At 37.4% G+C, this 24,404-nt stretch overlaps 1 protein-coding gene and 2 pseudogenes across 2 annotated transcripts; 2 read left to right on the forward strand and 1 right to left on the reverse strand.

Moving 5' to 3' along the window:
- Window positions 1-856: 856 nt before the first annotated feature.
- On the reverse strand, window positions 857-4,228 carry LOC132167179 (protein DETOXIFICATION 16-like; annotated as a pseudogene).
- A 5,684-nt stretch (window positions 4,229-9,912) lies between these two features.
- On the forward strand, window positions 9,913-13,783 carry LOC132189597 (protein DETOXIFICATION 12-like). Its single transcript, XM_059604347.2, has 7 exons — window positions 9,913-10,249; window positions 11,475-12,019; window positions 12,121-12,207; window positions 12,348-12,404; window positions 12,526-12,764; window positions 12,934-13,139; window positions 13,354-13,783. The coding sequence occupies exons 1-7, from the start codon at window positions 9,977-9,979 to the stop codon at window positions 13,435-13,437; spliced, it is 1,491 nt and encodes a 496-aa protein (XP_059460330.2). The 5' UTR covers window positions 9,913-9,976; the 3' UTR covers window positions 13,438-13,783.
- Window positions 13,784-14,742: 959 nt separating this feature from the next.
- LOC132164786 (protein DETOXIFICATION 14-like) lies at window positions 14,743-24,404 on the forward strand (annotated as a pseudogene). The gene is made up of 5 exons (XR_015911414.1): window positions 14,743-15,067; window positions 22,428-22,972; window positions 23,746-23,832; window positions 24,002-24,058; window positions 24,161-24,404. The product of XR_015911414.1 is annotated as a protein DETOXIFICATION 14-like (transcript).

Genomic DNA, 24,404 nt, shown 5'->3' on the forward strand with positions numbered 1-24,404 from the left:
TCCAACATCCATTTGTTGTCCAAAGTCTCAAATATAAAAACTTAATTAATAATTTTGCATTCCAAAATGCGAGAAGAGAGATTTTTTAAAATAAAAATATAATATTAATATCAAAATAAATATGATTTAATTAATATTTAAATATAAGAAAAAATTGATCACTTAAACTTGTCGCCTTGAGCCTCAAGAGTCAAAATGTATCGATCTTCTTCTTCTCTTCTCTCTCTCTCTTTTTTTTTTTTTTTTTTTTTTTTTTTTTTGTTGGGAATTTGTTTTACACGACATGCCATTTTTGTTGATTTACAGAAAGTTAAGGAGGAAGTGAACTATGTTGGAATTTGTATAATTAATCTCAGGAAGGATTTCTCATGTTAGAGTGGAAATCCTGTGGAGAACAAGAGACCTTAAGAACACACAATCTTACGTACGTAAAATATAGATTGTAGTAACAGTGTTTGAGTTCTCCTGAGACTCGATCTATTTATAGACTCTCAACTCAATTCTTCACTAAGAGTTGTGTCTCTTAACCGGTTATCTCCACTGGAAGTTATATCACCTTCCTGTATATATTATACAATCTGGTGTGGGTATGACCACACTTATAATAATGTGGTCATCTTGATGAGAATCAACAAGCACCATTAAAGAGGTTCGCATCACATCCTATGCACCTTCAAACTAAAGAAACTTTCATCATTGGAAAATAAATAATGGCAGTTTTCAACCTTATAATGAGAGCTATCATACATACATCAAGCTTTTATTTTCTACCAGAAGTGCATAATTTTTTCTTTCCTGGAAAAGAAAATTATATCTATCATCAATTTGTTTTCATGGTTTGTTGGGAAAACCAAATCTATTGTTCCACATTAATAATTTTGATTTTCTGAATACCACGCACAGCTTTCATTGCCTGGAGAAAGAAAGAAAGAAAACAAGCTATTTCAAAAATCAAACTTTTAATATTAAAGAAAAAATAATCCAATATTTGTAGGGAAAATAATTACCACTTATGCCTCAAAAACCAGGACAGATCGATGAACTTTGTAAAGGAAAAACCTTCTCTTGAAGGAGCCTTTATTATTCAAATATGATATTGCAGTATAAGCTTTGCCCCATAAACTTATGAGAAATTTGTTTTACCATTTTAAGCTTGAATTGCATTCTCTTGCCTTAGTTGTCTTTGTGGTATAAGCGTAATGCTAAGGACCATATTTTTTTTTGGAATGCATCCCGGAAAGGAAGAAAAAATGGTTCGCTCGCCACATGATGCCAATTTTTTTTTTTAAAAAAAAAAGTGCCCTTGTAAGGCAAAATTTATTGGGTTATTTCTTACTTGATTCCTATAGATTATATCCATGCAAGTTAATTAAGGGCCTAAGTTGATTGAAATCTTCTTACCTCATGATTCCAATCAGTGCATATGTTTACCATAACAAGTGCCATCACTTGAACAGAAAGTCCACATATGATTCCCATCCAAAGCCCCTGCTTAACACCATTTTCTCAGATTGAATAGCAATAGCAATATGAGAGAGAGATCTAGAGAGAGAGAGAGAGAGAAACCCACTGTGCCACCAAAATGAAAGATGAAAGCAAAGAGCAAAGCAGAAGGTATTCCCACAACATAGTAAGCGCCAAGATTTATAAATGCACATAGATTTTGCCACCCACATCCTCTAGCAGCCCCTAGACATATAGCCAAACAAAGATTACAATAAAGCACTTGAATCAATCAAGTAAGAAAAATCAAATTAAGAATCCTAAATACTTGTGACAGAAGTTAATACCTGAAAGTACACATTGGAATCCATCCAAGAAGTCTGATAGTGCAAGCAGTGGCATCATTTTAGCAACATATCTGACCACTTCTTCTTCATTGCTATACAGCTTTCCCCAAACATTGCGCACCATAATTGTAGTAATCCCTACAGCTGCACCCTCTGAGATGGCCACTGTGATCATGACAGAAAGAGCCAAGCGTGCACCATTTGGGCACCCCGCACCCAATTCATTTGACACTCTTGTACTATAAGAAGAATCCTTTAGTTTCGAGGAGTTTGCGTGAATGCAAATAAGTAATGTTACGACAGTCTCACAGTTGGAATGACATGGCAGGATTTTCACTGTAAGAATTTACTAAATAACATTAATCTTTCTGAAATATATCGAGTCACTAACCTTATAGCACAGCCGAGTCCAACAGAGATCATATAAACCATCCAACATGTGTTATGGCTGCAGAGTTCATGAACAATTATTATATCTACTTTGCCATAAAAGATGACGAAAAGTTTTTAAGGTAAATCTAGGATATATGCCTCCCTATTCTTAGACTTCTCAAAAACATTATGAATATGACAAGGGATACCTTATTGATAACACCGATGTCTCTAGTTTTGGATTTGGGAGAAGACCGGATAAGAGAACAACCATTTCAAAGGACCAATACTCGAAGCTGTCAATCAAAATTAAGCTAAAAGCTTCAAAATTCAAATGTCTTTTGCAGAAACAATCATAGAAAACTCTGTTTTTTTTTTTTTTTTTTTCGGACAGAACATACCATATCATGATTGCTGAAGGAACAGCAAGCTTTATAAAGCTGAGAATATCATGCAAGGCTTCTTTTGAAAAACCAGTCCAAGTTTTCATGCAAGCTGGAGAAACTTTCACATAAATTCCCAACAAAAGCACATTAACCCAATTGGAAATGGTGATTGCCAAGGCAGATCCTTTTATCCCAAGCCCGATTCTGAACACAAGAACCCAGCAAACAAGAATGTGCAGCAGAGCTGTGATTCCAGAGGTTATCAGCATAGGAATAACATTGTTTTGGGTCTGCAAAAATCTGTTGAGGCATTGAAGGAGGGCAAAGGCAAAAAGGCTTGGGATCATCCAGCAATTGAAAACTCCAGCTTCAGTAGATATTTCATGGTCTTGGCCTAGAGCTATGAGAATGGCGGTGGTATAATACCAGATTAGTGATAGAGGAAAGCTCAGGGCCAGGAGGGTCAGCATTGCTCGCTGCGTGTGAACTCCAAGCATGTGGTACTGTTTCGCTCCATAGGCTAGCCCACATAGCGTCTCCAGTGCGCTTCCCATTCCTAGCTATAAAAACATTTTTGAAACAGAGGAAAATTGAAGCTAATGCAATGGAGATAAAAATGGTGCACCAAAATTCCCCATTAATATGTGTTAAAGAATATAATTTAATCTCGATGTTTCATCACTTTTGTAATTATATCCTCAATTTTTAAAAAGTTGCAATGTGGGTCATCATATATATTTTAAAAAGTTTGCAATGTCACTATTTTCGTTAGGATTTCCGTTAAATTCTAATAGAAGATGTCAAAATACTCCAAAATACCCCTTTTTATGTTTCTTCTTTTTGTTTTGTTTTTATTTTTTATTTTTTAATTAAGGGTAGTTTTATGTTTTTATTACTTTTACAAGGCATTGCAAAGTTTTCAAAGAGGCATTTCATCCGCATAATGTCCAATTTTACCCTAAACCTTAATAGTATGGGTGGCATTTCAAAGTTTTCAAAGATAATGATATGACACTGTAATTTTTTAGAGATTGAAGGTATGACTGCAAAAGTAACAAATCATGAGAGAGTAAGTGAAGTTTTTCTTAAATATATATTTTTCTATCAACTTAAATTTGTAGGATAAGTGATGATTTAATATGATATAAAAGCAAATGTTTTAAGCTCGAACCTTGTTTTTGTTGTTTACCTACTCATTTTAATTAAATATTTCACGTGTTTGATTCCACTTATTAAGTGATAGTTTGAACCCACAAGTGAGACAGAATTTTAAAATATAATTTAAATAATTAAATATACCATTTCCCTTCCCTTTGATATATTTGCTAAGGAAAAATAAAAAATAAAAAATAAAAAAACCTATGTAAGTTCTCCATGAATTACCAGGACAGTGAAACCAGTGACAGAAGCAAAGGAAGAACCCATGGAAGCACCGGAAAGAGGCAGCTCTCCAAGATGACCGTTGAACATGACTGATATCACTTGTAAGCTGTACTGCAACAAACTAACCGTTATAAGAGGCCCCGCAAGCCGTAGCTGCAGTTTTGCTTCTTCAACAATATTTGCTCTGCTACAATATTTTCCTGATGTTTCTTCTTCTTGATCATCTTCCAGATCATGGATTCTTTCTTGGGTCCTGATCAGATGAGATTTAAGACCTGAACTTTCTCCTCCTTCCATCGTCGCTTTCATTAGCCGACGGAGGAAAGGGACGAAGGATCCTTTGTTATTTTACCACCTTAACAAAACAATTCTAAAAATTACATTTTTCTCTAAATAAATAAAAAAATTCAAGAGTGCATTAAGCATTTGAAGCACAGTACATGGAGATGGAGGGAGCAGAGTAGTCGGCCCAAGTTCCCCCAGGGCCTGATGAGTGATCAAGGGAGTGGCCGGCCCGCTGAGGCCCGAGCACCTGGCAAAAAGTATCCAATTTAAGCCTTATCCAATCTATCCCCCTTTTTTTTTTTCTTAAAAAAATTATTGTCAAATGGACAGTCCAAATAGACATCTATTCAAATATTCCCCATTTCTCCTACTTTTAAGTAACCTTATATACAAACAGTACCTTATATAAAAACGCTCATATTCATATGTAAGTTTATAACAGTTTAGAAGCGGGCAATCGAGTACAATAAATTGTCTGTATTACATGCAATTGAGTTTCATTTGTTTAAACAAATTATATTTAGATTATAGACAACTTATTGCAACGAGTAATTTTATAAGTCGCTCTTATATCCCTCTATTAAAATCTCAATTTGATTAAAACCTAATAACAATCAATTACAAGGTCAATGATAATTTTAAAAGTCACATTATTCTTGAAATAACACAAGAAACATGCCCGAGTGACCTATGATATTGTTCTATTGCAACCCATCGAATCCACCATTTACGAAGTGGGTTTTCTTGTCCCATTCATTTCCTTGTTTTCCTCATTTCCTGCAACCTTACCAAATAATATATATATATATGCCGACAAATTAGAGTGATTTGTTGTTGTATAGGACCACTACGTACTGTGATTCTTTAAGGGGCCTGCTGGCTGCTGGCTCAACGCTTTTCTTCGGAGTTGTGTACATGAATGCTTCTCATCGTCATCTTCTGTGTGGTTGGTTTGTAATGAATGAATAATCCACCAGCACGCTTATTTTGTTCTCTGGAGTCTACACACATAAACAACCAAAGGGGCAGGTGAATATTGTTTGTTGGTAATTTGTTTGTTTGTTTGTTTTTTTTTTCAAAAAAAAAAAAAAGGAAGAAGATGGGAAATACATTAAAATAAGAAAATAAAATACGAAGATGGAGACCCCAACAATCTCTGCCTGATTTCATGCACAGAGTTGTCAAGATTAGAGCTTCCATCACTTCAAATTATTTTACTTTAAAGAAAATCAAATATGTAAACTATAAATTAACCATTAGTTCAAATTTCATTTAAGTTTCATTTGTTTTGACGTAAAACATTTTTTGGAGAAAAAAAAAGTGTCTTTTCTAAATGTGTAGTGTTTGGTACGACAAAAAAACTTGGTCAAATCAAAAATATTTTCAGTTGACGAAAAAAAACTTTCTTTTAAGTTGCGTAATTTTTTTCTTCTTCTTCTTCTTCTCGCAAACCATTTTCTAAGTTGGATTTTCTCTTTATCTCATGCACTTTATTTTGTAGTTTATTCTTTAACGCCACCGTACGTAATCCGTCACTAGATTTCGCTAGTCATTTGAGCCCCTAATTTTCTGTACGAAACAAACTCCAAAAAATGTTTTCATTTAAAATTATTTTCCTAAAAAATGATTTCTCTGAAAAAATTTTCTAATAAAAAATATTTTACGTGAAAATATTTTTTTTTTTATTTCTAAAAAAAAAAAAAAAGGAAAAAAAAAAAAAAACCCTTTACTTTTGGGAGGCTCAAAATAGGATGTCAACAAAGATTTGATAAGCCAAAATTGTCGCCTTAATAAAACACTATTCAAGAACACTCAGTGAACCACACGGATAGACGGTCAACCTAAAAACTAAATTATACTACTTGCAAAACCCTCGGATCCTTTTTGGTTCTATTGATTACTATTTGTTTTCATTTCCATCTCTATATTATCTTTTTCGTTTAGGTTTTGTAGTTGGGGAGTCCACCCTTTTTTTTTGTTTTTCTTTTTGTTTTCTTTGATCAGTAAATCATGAATCCAATTTGCTGTACACGTACGCTTAAAATATAAATGTCTTGTGTGATTTTCTACCCTGCGTTTTGTACTTGTATATACAGCTGCATTCGGTAATTTTTTTTTAAAAAAATTCAAATATTCCCCATTGCTCCTACTTTTAATTAACATGTAAAGCACCTCATATAGAAACAGTCACATGTAAGTTTATACAACCATCTAGCAGCCGGGGATCGAGTACAATAAGTTGTCCGTATTACATGCCAGAGGAAATTTGAATTTCATTGTAAGACAACTCATCGTAACTCATGGAATCCACGCTTTAGCAAGTGGGTTTTCTTGTCCCCTTCATTTCCTTATTTAGTTTCCTTCAACCTTACCAAAGAAAAAGAAAATATCTATATATTTATATAGAGAGAGAGAGCTTGCCAAGGAATTAACATATGTTACTTTTATAGGATAGGTTAAAGAAAATTCCTCTAATCCAGTTTAGGAAAAAACTCTATTAGTTTGTTATTGTATCCTGCCTGCGTGCTTTTGTTAGGAGTCTTGTATACATAAATGCCCTTCTGTTTGGTTGGTTTGCAATCAATGAATATCCACCCCACGCTTATGGATTCTCTATAGTCTACACACAAACAACCAAAAGGGCAGGTGAATGTTAACATCCAATCATTTTTTGTTTGTTTGTTTTTTTTTTAAAAAAAAAAAAATGAAAAAGAAAAAGAAGAAGATGGGAAATACATATATAAAAAATAAGAAAATAAAATACGAAGATGGAGACTTCACAATGTCTGATTTCACAGAGTTGTCAAGATTAGAACTTCCATTGATTACTTCAAATTATTTTATTTTTTAAATAAATTAAATCGAATATGTAAACTATAAATGAATCCAAAGTCAATAAATTTAGTTCAAATTTCATTTAGGTTTAGTTTGTGTTAACGTAAAATCTTTTATGAAAAACTCAAAAAAGGTCTTTTTTATCTTTCAATGTTTAGTACAACCGAGAATTTTTGTCAAATCGAAAATATTTTCGGTTAATTAAAAAAGACCTTCTTTAAGCTTCGCAAGATTTTTTTTTTTTTTTTTTATTATTATTATTTTTTAATGAGTTTAAGGCCACGTTTGGTTCGCGGATTAGACCCTTGGATTGGACTAGCTAACACTAGGTATAGCTAATCCTTTGTTTGGTAACACTCTATTCCTGGGAATAGTCTATTCCCATGGGATTACTAATCTTATACACACAGTGTTAACTAAGCCACTCAAAAATGAGTGGCTTAGCTAATCCTTTCCTATGAGATTAAAATTATCGTGTAAATTGCCCACAACAACCCCACCCTTTTAGCACCCACGTCTCTCAAAGAGACTCTGCAAAACGATCTCCATCTCTCAAAGAGCAACGATCTCTCTTCTCTTCGATTTTTCTTCTTTGTTTCTTGGTTATTTCATTATCTCTATGTTTCTTGGTTTTTTTTTTTTTTTTTTTTCTTCAGTTTTTTTTTATTTCTTTTGATTCTCTGTATCGTTTCTCTTTGATTCTATTTAGGGTTTATTATTTTTATTTTTTTATTCTGTTTCTCTCAATCTTTCTCTATACTTTCTCAGTTTGATTTTTAATTCAGTTATATATACATAACCTGTGTTCATAATATATATATATATGTATGTATATGCTTGAACACAGGTTTCAAGCGTACAACCTGTGTTCAAGCGTGTATATATATTTGTAGCGTAATTGTTTAAAAAAACAAAAAAACAAAAAACCACATACATGACATAACTAAAAAAAAAAAAAAATTATAGTAAAGTTGTTTATGTTTCAAAAAAATAAAAAAGAATGAAAGTCCTTAATAATATAAATTGTATTTATATTATAAGGGTATTTTAGGAAATAAGATCACAATACGATTCCATTCACCAACATATTGTATTGTACCAAACGAAAGAATAGGATTAGGTAGTTTATTCCAGCGTTACAATCAAACAAAGGAATATAACTAACTAATCTATTCCCAATGATAATTAATCCCAGTGGTAGCTAATCCTTTTCCAATGGAATAGACAATTCGCGAACCAAACGAGGCCTAAGTTTTTCCTTCTTGCTCGCACTCACTTTCACACTTCATGCTTTAAATGCTGCCAAATTTGCTGTTTGCCGCCATCATCGATCGTTGTCGCCCTTTCTGTACAAGCTAAACTTCAAAGAATTATTTTGAGCTAAAATCATTTTTCTCTCTGAAAATCTTTTCTAAAATTAGTACTGTTTCGGCGATTTTCATTCAACGGTAGGTAAAAGAATAAAAATAATAATAATAATAAAAAATAAAAAATAAAAAACAGAATTTTAATATTGAAGGACCTCAGCCTTTCAATCTTCCCCATAGGAACACCGACAACCTAGCTTTCACTTTCACTGGATTCCTTTACTTCAACGATGCATGTTTCCTGTCAATATTGTCAACCATATGCCTCGAGCGCTGGTCCTGATTGTACCCAAAACCAGTACGAATCTGCTAGATTTGTCCTCACCTTTGCTAGGAGTAGGATCATTTCGGCTTAATTAGTTCAAGTTGAATGGCCAAGTGCGTTTCTATATTTCCTTTTACCATATATATCACTTGTAAAAAGGAAAAAAAAAAAAAAAATGTTAAATTGGTTTTTGTTGTTTGAGGTTGTAACAAATTACTCTTTGTTACACACCGAGTTGTGGGTGTGAGACACAACTCTAAACCCAATACATTTAGACACTCGTCTCAGGAACACAACTTTAGTCCAAAAGTCTAAGCTAATGGACTAAGGTCTATTTAGGTATATTAAATATTTTTTTATTTTATATTTTTTTAATGTGAGATACAACACTCACAAGTGCACTCACAACAGAGAGCATGATATTAAAGTCGAACGCTTCGTTGTGGTACGCGAAGTATGAACCCTAAGGCAACTAGACTAGACGTTATTAGACTAGAACCACTTCATTGCACTTGTACCCGCCAAAGGTTCCGGGATCTTCTTTGGCGGATCACTAAGGGAACATGGAAGTGGTTCGGCCAATTTTAACAATTTTCGTTTGTAAGAAAGCTGCCAAATGAAAGCACGTGAAGGCTCAATAGTATTTCCTTAATTAATTAACACTAAATCACTAATTGTACAACCTCCCAAAAAAGTGAGATGTAGACAAATAATTGTGCGGTTGTTTATAGACTTTTCTGCCACATATTAGTTTATCTTATCGCTGGTAAGTATATTATAATGTTTTTTTTGGACTTTCTGGTCTGGGAGATGAAAGAGACTTTTTTTAACAGTAAACTTGCTCCTCAAGTACTATGAAATTGGTCATATACATGATAATATGTTGCTGTAGGGCCTCAATGGAATTTACTCAACTAAAGAAAAAGAAAAAAGAAAAAAAAAATTAACTTCAACAAGGAAATAAGATCGAACAAAACAAATAATGGACTATATATCATGACTAGGAATAGTAACGAACGGGTATTACTATAATTATAAATGGGTATTAACTATGTTTTTTTAAGTCAAAATAAATTAACACTCAAAACACAAAAACTAGCCCTTTTTCAAAAAATAAAAAATAAAGAATACCCCTAACACACGTTAACAAACATAATATCTGGACATGTATATATATATATATATATATATATACACCTCATAAAATGGCAAAAGACCAAATTAAGCTCTTCTCCTTTCTCTCTGAAATTCCAAATTTCAGCGAGTGAGGCGGCTAAGAGTACTAGAGCTTCCATGACAGACACAAAGAAAGACATGGAAGAAACTTTGTTGCCAAAAGGAAGAGAAGATAAAAAGGCAGAAACTCCAATATCTCTAACATGGGGTGTTTTTACGGTGGAGCTGAAAAGGTTAGGCGTCTTGGCAGGTCCGATGGTAGCAGTGATTCTATCACAGTACATGTTGCAGGTCATTTCAATCATGATGGTGGGTCATCTCGGTGAACTTGCTCTCTCTAGCACTGCTATTGCCATCTCTCTTTCTGGGGTCACCGGCTTCAGTCTTCTTGTAAGTCTTGGTCGTCAAATATATGATCCACTTTTTTTTTTTTTTTTTTTTTTTTTTTTTTTTTTTTAATACAGTTTTTGTAGCCTTTTACAGTTGTCTCAGTTTCATAACATGTTTGTAACCTGTTTTTACAATAACACTACTATTTTCTTCTTGGATGATCACCAATCTGTCTTTGAGCAAACTTCATCAAATTACTGTGGTAATTTAGAGGAATGAACAAAAATGTTCTGGCAATTTAGAATTGGCGGTGGAGTTTATTTGGGGCATATGGAATTAGTTAATAAGTTGGGTTAACAATTTTGTTTTGTTGTATGTAACTGTAAACTTTTAAATGACGTCCGACAATATATTCATCATGCGTCAACAAACATATATACTATTAAATCTGTGAAATGATATGATTTCACTCAAACCGAGACAAACCCTTATCCTAATATTTCAATTGTCTTACAAGAAAATTGTTTACAAAAGTAGGAGTTATTATAAGGCACCACAGAGTGCTCCATAATTAAAAACACATGAAAACCTTAAACATGAAGTGAAGGCACCAACAAGCTTACCAGATTTTATAATTATAATGTGCTCCTTACACATTTCTCGAGCAATTACTATAGGAAAATGGTCCATTAGTGGCTCGTACTCCTTATGCAGGAGTCAATATGATTGATTTTGATATCAGAGTAGCTTCACAAGGAGACATTAGTAGTTCTATTTCTTATTAGCCGAAGTTTTTGAGATAAGTGGTAATTTAACTCCGACATCTGGTGATGATTTGCTTCCTTGGTCAGCTATCATTGTCCCCACAAAAGCTATAATTTTTGTAACCACAGGTCCACAGCCTCTGAAGTTAATGCCTTTTCATGTTTGTACATTCAAAGGCCTGCTTTTTCTTAATATTCATTTGAAGAAGAAATAAAGGTTTGTAAATTTGTCATTGAAAGTACTTCTCATCAACTCCTAGGAAGTAATATGCGATATATGGGTGGTGGTCAAATTTTGAATGATTAGCTTTTCAATGACATTTACTTGGGGGTAAGGATGAAATTAACAATAACAGTGTGACCATCAATTGTTACTGACATGTCTTGGTTGCATTAAATCAGAGTTTTAGAAGATATGGGTGAAGTCATGCATCTACAAAGAAATAGATTGCATGATTGAGAGTCAAATGTTCTAAAGAAGAACTGAAATTGAATTTTGGTATTTTGTATGTCTCCAACAGTTGGGAATGGCAAGTGCGCTGGAAACTCTATGTGGGCAAGCTTATGGCGCTCAACAATACCGAAAGCTTGGAGTTCAAGCTTACACTGCTATATTTTCTCTCATCTTAGTCTGTATTCCTGTGTCTTTGATATGGATATACATGGGAAAGTTACTAGTTTTGATAGGCCAAGACCCTATAATTTCACGTGAAGCTGGTAAATTCATCATTTGGCTTGTTCCTGCACTCTTTGCATATGCCACTCTTCAACCACTTGTTAGATACTTCCAGACACAAAGTCTGATCCTGCCAATGCTGATAAGCTCTTGTGCCACTCTTTGTTTTCACATACCTCTATGTTGGGTTTTAGTATTCAAATCTGGACTGGGAAACCATGGAGCAGCATTAGCTATTAGTATTTCATATTGGTTAAATGTGATTTGCCTCGGATTATACATGAAGTACTCTTCTGCCTGCGCGAAAACCCGCGCGCCAATTTCTATGGAGATTTTCCAAGGAATTAGGGAGTTCTTTCGGTTTGCTATCCCTTCTGCTGTAATGACTTGGTAATTGTCTACATTCTACCCAGTTGTAAGGAAAGGGTTTGTATGTTCTGCTTTATTATGTTATTCTTCTTTGATGTGTCTATTCATTTTGATATTTGCAGCCTTGAGTGGTGGTCTTTTGAGCTTCTTATATTGTTTTCTGGGCTATTACCAAATCCAGAGCTTGAAACTTCAGTTCTTTCTGTATGGTAAGTTTTCTTGAAATATTTCAGATAAAGGAAACTTTTGATCTTCCAAAATTTTCTTCCTGATCTTTCTGGCTTCTGCACTAAGAATATACATTCCTCAAAAGAATCTGATGATCCTTATTGTCAACTTCTCTGGACAGTCTCTCAACCATCTCAACACTCTATGCAATACCATATGGACTTGGTGCAGCAGCAAGGTTTGATGAATCAAAAATATATAGAAAAATAAATTTATATATGCGTATTAGTTGTGTCTATTGTACTTAAAATTGCATGTCTCTAAGATTTTTTTTTTTTTTTTTCTCCTTTTTGGTTTAGTACTAGAGTTTCAAATGAGTTAGGAGCAGGGAACCCTCAAGGTGCTCGTATAGCTGTCTTTGCTGTGTTGTTTCTTGCAGTGGCAGAGACAAGTATAGTAAGCTCAAGCATTCTTGCCAGCCGCCGTGTATTTGGTTACACTTTTAGCAATGAGAAGGAAGTTGTGGACTATGTCACAACCATGGCTCCTCTGGTTTCTCTGTCAATTATACTGGACAGTATACAAGGGGTGCTCTCAGGTTGAAAATCTCTCATTTTTGTCAATGATTGATGTCTATTAAGAATATAAGCTTCTGCACGGTTCTATCTGTTACATCACCAGTTATTCTAAAAACTTAAGTTTATAGAAAGAAATAAATTGAATTATTTAATCATTATTTTAACACTATCTAGTATGCGTTATCTCAGGTATTGCTAGAGGATGTGGGTGGCAGCATATAGGGGCCTATGTCAACCTTGGGGCTTTCTATCTTTGTGGGATTCCAGTTGCTGCAGCCTTGGGTTTCAGGACACAGTTAAGAGGAAGGGGGCTTTGGATTGGAATACAAATTGGTGCTTCTGTTCAGACAATACTGCTCTGTATTATAACAAGTTGCACAAACTGGGAAAAACAGGTCTCTCCTGCACTCTTATCTCTTGATGCTTTTGATCTTAGTCTAGCCCAAGATTTCCATTTGCTCTGCTTGGTTGCCAAGATGTTTGGGTTAACAGAGAAGAAAAGTTGGGATTATTTGACAATCATTATAATAATCAATCACAACTATAACATCTTAGATGGTTAAATGCTTAAATATTGGGTTGTTTCTGTTGGGTTTCTTGATATTGCAGGCTAGCAAGGCAAGGGAGAGGATATTTGAGGGGAAACTTCCAAAAGATAATAATGATAGTGAGCAGAGAACTTTGTTGAGCTAAATTCTCTTTCTGTTAGAGTTGTAAGGAGAAACATTGCTTGTATGGATGAGCTTCCCAAGCTTTTCCCCCATCTTTGTCTCTTTTATCCTTTGGGGACTTCATGGTGAAGACAACCAGCCTTTCTTCAAAGCAAGCAGACAGAGAAGCCCAGGGGTACAAAACCTGCACTGGGCAAGGGAAAAGTTCTTATGTCCATGTTCTTCTTCCAATGAGCTCAACAACTAATCTGTTTCTATATTTATCTTGTGTTCATCTCTGTTGTTTTAGTTATGTGCCTCCATGTTCAAGAAATTTTTGAACTCAAATTCATGCTTAAGATGGTCAATGAAATCAACTTTGTTGCCAATTTGTGAAGCAAATGCTAATAGATTACTCCTCATGTAATTGACTGCACATTTGAGACTTCTTTCAAAAAGATTTGAAGTTTGGCTTTGAGTTTCCAGTTGTTGCTGAAGTTAATGAATCAAATTATTGTCTCACCAAAATAACCAAAAAATAGTTTTGGTGAGTCTGCAAGGAGAGAGATCAAGAATATGATAATTTTTTGGCAATTGAAAAAATCGTCAACCAATGAATCTACAGACTTGGATTAAGATCCCTAGCAATTCTATAGCATTGTAGGACTTGCGATTCTTTAAATTTAGGCCGCTCAATTACCACCTCTTGATATATAGGCTTGTATTATAGTGCGCATACAAAATTGTTTTCCTTTTGTTTTTTTGGTGATCAAAGAAAAGGTCCATTTTTTTTTCCTCCGAAAGAAGAAGAAAATAACGTTAACAGCATCAATCAATCTTGGAAGAAAGTTGCTTCTTTCTTACGTTTACGTCATTCAATCAATCAACCAAGAGAACATTCGTGATGGGATGTAAGTATATCTTCAAAATTGTAACTCTCCAAGGTATTTTTATAATCATCTTGTTGGTTGGTGGCCACGACTAAAATGTCACTTCACTTGGATCTAGCACATTAATAATTCACTAAGTGCCAATAAATCCAAAAAAATACATAAAATTAATATTTCTATATATATATTGAAAAAGAAAAGGTCATTTTCCTAGGAGAATCTGTCTCATTCTCTTAACTTCCCAAACAGGGTCATAGCCGAAAAAGACGTGGGGGTTTCAAAATTTTCAATAATAGTAATAAAAAACAAAATCTCTAGAAAAAAAATATATATACAGCAATGAAACAAACAAACATGTACAGTCACATACATCTCACGTAGGAAATGCCAAAAAAGGCCCAGAACTCTTTTACACGTCTCTTCCTCTTCATTCTTTTTCACGTCTCTTCCTCTTCATTGTTTCCCCACTTTGAAGCTGTGGCTGTGACTGTGACTGTGACTGCGGTGGCTGTGAGGGAGAGCAACAGAGAAAACATGGGCAAGAGCTTGCTACTGAAAGAGAGACGAGAGAAGGCAGAGGGCTGTTTAAGCCTAACATGGGCTGCTTTTGCTCAAGAGGCCAAAAGGGCGGGTTACTTGGCTGGACCGATGGTGGTTGTGAATTTATCACAATACTTTCTGCAGATTATTTCCATTATGATGGTTGGTCATCTTGGGGAGCACTCTCTCTCTAGCACTGCTATTGCCATCTCCCTTGCTTCTGTCTCCGGCTTCAGCCCTGTTGTAAGTGCTTTTTCTTTTCCATATTTCCTTTTTTTTTTTCTTTTTTTTTTTCTTTTTATCTCATTCTCCATGTCTTTTTCTCTGCCATGTTTATACCCTTTTGGGGAATAGCAAACAGTACAAAGGTGGGCGTGAAATCCAGAAATGGGTAGGTTTGGGGTTTTATTTGGATGGAGAAATCCCATCAATTCGGATAGCAAATTGCTAGAGGTTCAAATACATTTTACATCGGTCTTTTACAATTAATGTGACGGTTTTTTAATTTTTTAACCATACACTCATAATTATTTTACTAATTATTGATTGCCTCGTTAACTTGCAAAGGAGATTGTAGTAAAAAGTGTACCACTCAATATAGTATATTATTAGGATACCACTCATTTTGACATAATTATACTATATTTTTTTTTTTTTTTGAAAGTAGTAGTGGACCTTTTATTGATTCATCAAATGGCCAGAGCAAACTGCTCTAACAAAACGAGATCCCTGATACAATCAGGTAAATCATTACACCATAAATGATCCAAAGCAAATTGAGCTGCATTTTTTGACAAGACATGTGCTGCGCTATTTCCCCCCCTCTTCACGAATGTGAACTGCCAGGAAGAAAAAGCTCTAGCTTCAACCCGGATATCCTCTACCACATGACCCAGCCTGCTGCGATCGATACCCCCAGAATTAATGGCGTCAATTACCACTTTTGCATCCCCCTCGAAATGAACTCGTGTGAAGCCCAACTCTTTACAAAATTTAACTGCCAGTAGTGCCGCTGCTAGTTCCGCTGCCGAAGGATCAAGCAGCCCAGAATGAAAGGAACATCTTGCTGCAACCAGAACCCCATTGGAATCACGAACAACTGCCCCAAAGCCAGTGCGACCTTGTGAGCTGTCAAGACCCGCATCCCAGTTTGCCTTCACCCAGCCCACTGTTGGAGCCATCCACCTGATAGGATGTCGGTCAACCCCAGTGGAGAGTTCGGCTCCCTTCACGTGAACAGCATTGAAATCAACTATGGCATTGGAGGTCGCCTGCAGAACTCGGGACGGGTGAGAGAATTTTCCTTCATGCACTACCTCATTTCTCCTCAGCCAAATACGCCTGGCCAGTCCCACAAACTGTTGTAGATCTTCCGGAGGACTTTTGCTGAATACACCTTCGACAACCTGCATAAAGAGAGGGCCCTGAAAATAAAATTTCTGGAATTTGCTCAAACTCCAAACATCCATGGAAGAGGGACATTTCCACAGTATGTGGAAACCAGTTTCCACTTCTTGCTCACAGATGGGGCAGAAAGGATCATTAACAATCTTCCTTTTGCACAAATTTTCGCGGGTTGGGAGAATATCATGGCAAGCACGCCACAAGAAATTTTTCTCAACATTTGGCACGGGTAGAGCCCACACCTTCTTCCAGAAATCGCTTCCACCAGACCCACGAGAGCTACTGGCCCCGGAAGAAACCACTAGCTCTTGTTGGATATAATAGGCGCTGCGCACCGAATACACCCCATTTTTTGTACCCCTCCAAATCTGGACATCCTCTTGGTTTGTGCAGCTAAGAGGAATAGATGTGATCACCTGGACTTCCTCGGCTGTAAAAATAGATTCCAGAAGTTGGACATTCCACCCCATTGTGTTACCATCAATCAGAGCATCCACCGTGGCATCCACATCCAAACCAACGGGTGGAGAGCATACCCGGAAAGTGTTTGGTGATGGAAGCCATCGGTCTCTCCAAATTCGAACCTTTGACCCATTACCGACCCTCCAAATCAAGCCCTCCCGTAAGAGGTCACAAGCTCTATGAATGCTCCTCCAAGCATAAGAGGGACGTTTTCCAACCCGTGCCTCAAGAAGATTGCTATCCGAGTAATACTTCGCCCTCATAATCTGACTGACGAGGCTATCTGATTGGGTCCAAAGCCTCCAACATTGCTTTGCCATCAAAGCTTTATTAAAGCTTTGGAAATCCCTAAAACCCATGCCTCCAGATTTCTTGGCAAGACCCAACTTTTCCCAACTCAACCAATGAACCCGAGACCCACAATGTTGGTGTCCCCACCAGAATTTCTTCATTAGGGAATTTATCTCCGAACAAAGGCCTTTTGGGAGGAGGAAAACACTCATGCAGTAAGATGGAATTGCCTGAATTACCGCCTTGAGGAGAATTTCTTTCCCTGCTTGGGAAAGAAACTTTAATTTCCAGTCTTGCAATCTCTTCCAAACTCGGTCAATAATTCCCCGAAAAGCTGTTGTACGTGATTTTCCTACCAACGTCGGGAGACCCAAATATGTGTCGAACTGTTGGGTGTTTGGAATTCCCGCACTCTCGACAATTGCTTCTTTGTCTGCCGTTGGTGTATTTTTACTAAAGAAAATTGATGTTTTTGCATTATTGAGACGTTGCCCCGAGGCTTCTTCGTAACACCGCAAGACATCCGACAGACTATTCCATTGGGCTACATTTGACCTGCAAAATAACAGGCTGTCATCCGCAAAAAATAGGTGGCTTATTCGAGGACCCCTTCTAGAAGTAGGGACCCCCGTCAGAACCCCTTCACCATTAGCTTTTGACAATAAAGCACTCAAAGCTTCAGCACAAATGAGAAACAAATAAGGGGATATTGGGTCCCCCTGTCTTAGACCCCTTTCCGGAATTATACGACCACATGGATTGCCATTGATGACAACGGCATAAGAGACCGTGGATACACACATCATCATAAGTTGAATCCATCGTGGTGCAAACCCCATGCGATTCATAACTGCCTCAAGAAACCTCCATTCCACCCGGTCATACGCTTTACTCATGTCTAGCTTCACCGCCATAAACCCCTTCTTCCCTTTCATCCGTGAGTGCATTGTATGTAAGGTTTCGTACGCCGCCAACACATTGTCAGAGATTAATCTCCCGGGGATGAATGCACTTTGAACCGGAGAAATAATAGTATGGAGTATTTTCTTGAGTCTATTAGCTAGAACTTTAGAAATCAATTTGTATGACACATTACAAAGACTGATGGGTCGGAAATCACTTACACTACTAGGATTTTTCACCTTCGGGATAAGAGCAATATTGGTTGAATTTAAATAAGGAGGCATAGAAACTGAGTTGAGAATCCCAAGAATTGCTTGGCAGATATCCTCTCCAATAATAGCCCAATTTTTCTGGAAAAAACTGGCAGGGAACCCGTCCGGACTCGGTGCCTTCAAAGGAGCCATTTGATGCAATGCCCGATAAATTTCCTCCCCCGTGAACGGTTTCAGCAACTCGGTATTCATTTCCTCCGTTACCCGGTTGTCAACCGGTTGGAGACATTGTTGCATGTCGCCTGCAGTGCCAGAAGTAAACAAACCAGAAAAATAAGATAAAAAAGCATGTTGTACCTCCTCCTCCGTCTCGCAATTCCGCCCATCTGCATCATGTATATTCAGAATCTGGTTTGATTTCTTCCGAGAATTGGCACATGCGTGATAGAACTTGGTGTTTCTGTCTCCACTTTTCAACCATTCCAGTTTTGCTCTTTGCTTCCATTGGAGATCAACTTTGTCAAGGAGAGATTGCAATTCTTCCTTTATCTGTTTTAGCTCAGTTCCTCTCCCCCCCCCATCCTCTTCGACAGAACCTTGGAGGTCACGTAGCCTTTTTTGTAGTGCGGCAATCTGACCCGATGCATCCCCACCTACTTCTTGTTGCCAACGACGTAGTCCTTGTTGGCAACGCATGAGATTTTTGCCAATCTGCTCCCATCCTGCATCCATAGGTTGGGCCCACGCTTGCTTAACCACCTCTTCATAGCCCTCATCAAGGGCCCATTTGGCTTCATACCGAAAGTGTCTACAAACCCTGTGGCCCCTCTTTTCTCCAGTCAAAATCAACGTCAAAGGAGAATGGTCCGAGCAAATTGGCACATCCACCCGCACCACCGCATCCGGAAATAAACTCTGCCATTCCGGGTTTGCCACACTGCGATCCAAGCGCTCCTTAGTGAAGTTTACTCCTTCCTGGCAGTTAGTCCAAGTGAACTTTGGACCAGAAAAGCCCAAATCAGCAAGGTTACTCACTTCAAGGGCATCTTGGAAAGCAAGCATTTGACTTCTTGAACGTCCTTTTCCTCCCCATATTTCGGTTAGAGATACCACTTCGTTGAAATCTCCAATGCAAACCCACGGTATAGTAGGTTGTGGAGTAAGATATTTAAGTAAGGCCCATGCTTCAAATCGTTTCGATAGGTTTGGGTGGCCGTAAAAACCCGTGAATAGCCATGGTACACTCCTTTCTGTGCTAGTAACCAAGCCACTAACATGACGTTGGCTAAAATTTTTCACCTCTACCAAGACCTCTTCACCCCAAAGCAAAGCCATACCGCCACTTCTTCCCACACAATCTACCACAAACATACTAGCAAAACCCAATTTGCATCGAATCACCTCCATCTTCATGCTACGTAACTTGGTCTCCATGAGGAAGACCATGACGGGTCTCTTTTGCTTCACCATCCGGCAAAGCTCTCGAACTGTTCGAGGGTTCCCAAGCCCCCGACAGTTCCAACTTATTATCTTCATTGCGGTCGGCGGGGCTGCTCCACAGCCTCCGCCATCCCCGATCCACTTTCCGTGACCACAATACTATTTAATTTATGTCCCTTATTTACAGCTTCCAAGGACTTCTCATCCTCCTTTGTTTCCTTTCGCTTCTTGGATGTCTGCACTGAGTGGTCCTTCAAATCAGATTTTGTCTCATGTTCACCCCGAAGTTTCCTCTTCCATGTTACTAGCGCATGTGTCGGGCTACCTCTAGAGTCTTTCTTAGAGCTCCCATGCTTTGATTGAAAAATTTTCTCCACATCAGTGATTATTGGGCCTTGGAAAATCTGCATGTTCATAGGACTATGAATAAAACCATCAGGGCCCAGTAGCAACTGGTCCACTTGTTGTGATCCACGCCCACAATTTCCAGAATTCTTCACTTTATGTTGTTGCGCATGCAACGTAGTTTCCTTATGAGACACCACCTTCTTGCCTTTATTGTACCTCCTTAAATCTACAGCTGGTGACCGAGAATCCTGACTTTCAAATTCAAAAAATCGAGCGGCTCCTCTCTCCTTAATGAGTGATCCTCTATCCTTTTTTAGTCCTTCCTGGACAAGGAAAGAATCATCAAAGCTTCCACAATTTCCGCCCAAATCTCCGTCATTTCCTGAATTTGAAATCGGTGTTCCATCTTTCCCGGCCCCTGCTACAGCGGCAGCTCCGTCACCCATGGCCGTAGCACCATATCCAGGTCCGCGTGATTTTTCTTTGTGTGCTCCATTTCCCTCCATGCATCGAAAACCCCTCCTCACAGTGGGAGTCTCCAGCCCATCATCGGAATCCTCCTTATCTGACTCCTCTGGTCTATGTATTTCCCGTACAGGTTCCTTCGTATCTGAGTGGCTGGACCCAGTAGTCCACGACTTTGGAGGGAGTCTCCCTTGACCTTTGTCTCCCCTGCGTGAAGGTGAAGGTGCCCGTAGCCATGGGCCAAATTCCAGTTTTGTTTCTTGATTCCGAAGGCCACTCCGTTTCATGCACCCCTCTCGGCCATGCCGAATCACTCCACAATGGTAACAGAACTTGGGCAACCTTTCATATTGAAAATGGATCAGTGTAGACTTCCCTTCGAATTTTATCATCCTCCCTCGTACGAGGGGTTTTGATAATTCGAGAGACACTTTTACTCTTAGAAACTCGCCCCACCCAACACCATCTGCCTCTGTATCAATCTCCTCCACCGTCCCCATGGAAGCAGCAAGCTTTTGCCCCACCTCTCTACCCATACAGGCCAGCGGCAGGTTGAGTAAACGAACCCAAAAAGATGCTCTGTCGAAAGAGATACTAGATGCAGGAGTTTCGCCATTAAAATCTTCTAAAAGGAGTAGATTCCCTTCGAAAACCCAAGGCCGTCCCTCCAAGACCCTGTTTTTGTCCCACTGGTTCCCAAATTCAATCAAGAACAGATTTTCGCCCAGAATCTTAAAAGTAAAGGAATCTTTGAGTTTCCATCGCCGGAGGAGAGATGACTTGATGGTCTCTTTGCTCACGTGCCGATCAGCCACCAACTTTCCCACCACACAGTTTTGTCCTCTGTGCACCACCTCTTGGACCTCTTCTCGTCTCACCTCCAACTCTCCACCTTCTGCTTCAGACAGGGAGAAATTTGCCCATAGCTTTGTTAGGTCTTCTGCCATCGAATACGAATCGAGAAAAATGATTGACTCCTTTCACAGACGTAGTTGCCTGGAAAAACTACTCCTTCTCCTCTAGTAGAAAGCTAGAGAGAAAAATCAATGCTTCCTCCTTCAACCCATGTATTTGGTGGATGATTATTTTGAGATTCTCTGCTATGAGAGGCTCTTCAACTTGTCCCGGCATGGGATAATTATACTATATTAATCATTCACACTTGCAACGTTTTCAATGTAAGACCCAATCTTTTTATACTCACATTTATATATTCAACAATCTTCTACTCACGGATGAACTATCACCACATTTTTACACTTCTCTTTAAACAGAAGCTTTTAATCCTACTCCAGGGACTTGTGCCATGAACCTTTGTTCCTTACTCTAGAGATCATCATTGATTCCTGCACCTTGCACATTTTTTTCTATTCTAGGGACTCGTTTGCTCTTGTGCAATGAACCTTTACCCCTTATTCTAGGGAACCCTGTCCATGCCTACGTCCCTCCACTATATTGCATACCACTATTGACTTTGATACCACTTGTTAAGGAGATTAACACCGTTCGAAAGTTTTTACTAAGATCATAATATAGCATTTGATTGTTGAGACACCATCGAACCCAAAAGTTTAAGCCTATGAGTTTGTACCTAACTATATTATATTTACCACTCACATTTGTAAGGTATTTTCAATATGAGACTCCGGGGTTGTTTGTTAAACAACATGCCATCCCAAGTAATGTTTGGTGAGAAAAAAAAATGAGTGTAATAATTAGTATAGAAAAGTAAAAAAATAGTATTGAAAAGTGGAAAAAGTTTTGTTTTGTAGTGATTTTTTTATTTGAATAGTAGTAAAAAGTAAATGATGTGATATAAAAAACAAATAATACGATATAAAAAATGAGAATGTTTTGATATTGATTTTTTTTTTTAAAAAAAAGAGATAAATAGAATTTGGGGGTGGGAGGGTATTTAACAAACACCCTCTCAATCTGTTTACACTGATGACATGTGTATACTCCAATATACCATGTTAAATCAAATCATATTCCAAAAAGATGCATACAATAAGGAAAGAATATTGGGTAATCCATATTGATAACAAACTGATCAATGACTTTCACATGCCAAACAGTTTGGAATGTCAAGCGCACTGGAAACCATATGTGGGCAAGCTTATGGAGCTAAGCAATATCAAAAACTAGGAAATCAAACATACACTTGTATTTTCTGTCTATTATTGGTCTGTCTCCCACTGTCTCTTCTGTGGATCTGCATGGGAAAGCTGCTCGTTTTCATGGGCCAAGACCCTGTAATTTGACATGAAGCAGGTAAATTCATAGTGTGCCTCATTCCTGCACTCTTTGCCTACGCAACTCTTCAATCTCTGGTCCGATATTTCCAGACGCAGAGTTTAATCACCCCCATGCTTGTAAGCTCTTGTGTCACCCTCTGTTTCCATATACCTTTCTGCTGGGTTTTAGTGTTCAAGTCTACACTAAAACATCTTGGAGGAGCTTTGGCTATTGGCATGTCTTATTGGTTGAATGTCATTTTGCTCGGATTATACATGAAGTACAATAGTGCCTGTGCAAAAACCAGGGCCCCCATTTCTATGGAGATGTTCCAAGGAATTGGAGAGTTCTTCCGTTTTGCTATCCCTTCTGCTGTAATGATTTGGTAATTATTTCTCCTTCTCTTTTATAATATAGAAGAACTTTTTTTTTTCTTCTTAAACTTCACTTACCCCTTATCTTATATCCTTTTTTGCAGTCGTATTTTAATCTTAAAAAATTTGTAATGTTAGGTCGCTATTTTTGAAAATTTTGCAATGTTACTATTTCATTGAGATTTTCTGTTAAATCTTAATGGAGGACGCTGAAATACCCAAAATACCATTGCTCACAATGTAACCCATTGCGACCGTCCCTGGGTTTCATGTTTTTTGTTAAAAAAAAAAAAATGAATTATTTAATTAGGATGATATTATATTTTTAAAAGTTTTATAAGGATATAAAAGACATTTCGCATATACTGCTTTAACCCTAAACTTTAATGGTAAGGCAGCATTGCAAAGTTTTCAAGATAGCGATATGACATTGCAATTTTTTAAAGACTAAGGGTGCGTTTGAGGGGCCTAAAAGTACGTTTAATAATCAAAAAGTTCGTTTGTAGAAAAAAGTACTCGTTTGGTAAAAAAATTGAAAGCGCTTTTAAGAATCCAAAAAAAAAATGGCCAAAATACACTTTTGGCATAAGCTTAAAAATGAAGCTTTTACGAAAAAACATTTTTTAATTTAAAAGCTCTATTTATCAAACACAATCCCAAACATACTTTAAGAATACAATTGTAAAAGTGATTGAAACATTGTAGGAATGTAAGTGGAGTTTCCTTGTTTTTTGTTTTTGTTTTTTGTTTTAACTCCTATGTTTCTCATGTTGGTCATTCATAGCCTTGAATGGTGGTCATTCGAGCTGCTTACCTTGCTGTCGGGGCTATTACCAAATCCGGCGCTTGAAACTTCAGTACTGTCCGTGTGGTACATCAAATTTCTCTAAGTTTTCAGATTTAAAACACTTTTAAGTGATTCGTTGGAAACTGTTATTTGAAATTTAGTTCTATCTCCATCTGCACTAAAAAAAAACTTCACAGACTAATGAGATCAATTCATCAAATGGATTGAACTAAATTTCCACTTTTCTGAACAGTTTGGCAACACTCTCAACTCTCTACATGATACCAGATGGACTTGGCGCTGCAGCAAGGTTTGCACCAAAGCACACAATATTGATACACAGCTGATTATATGCATCCAGTTCTACTTAAATTGTGTGAAAAAAATGCTCTGTTTCTTGTGGGAATTGTAGCACTAGAGTTTCAAATGAGTTAGGAGCTGGGAACCCACAAGCAGCACGTTTGGCTGTCACTGTAGTTATGCTTATTACAGTCACAGGGGCACTCATAATCAGCTCAGCCCTTTTTGCCAGCCGCCATGTTTTTGGTTACATTTTCAGCAATGAGAAGGAAGTAGTAGAGTATGTCACAACCTTGGCTCCTCTGGTATGTCTGTCGGTTATTCTGGACAACTTACATGGAGTCCTTTCAGGTTAA

This window comes from Corylus avellana, chromosome 2 (genome assembly GCF_965113065.1).
Source record: "Corylus avellana chromosome 2, dhCorAvel1.hap1.2, whole genome shotgun sequence".
Lineage (NCBI taxonomy): Eukaryota > Viridiplantae > Streptophyta > Magnoliopsida > Fagales > Betulaceae > Corylus > Corylus avellana.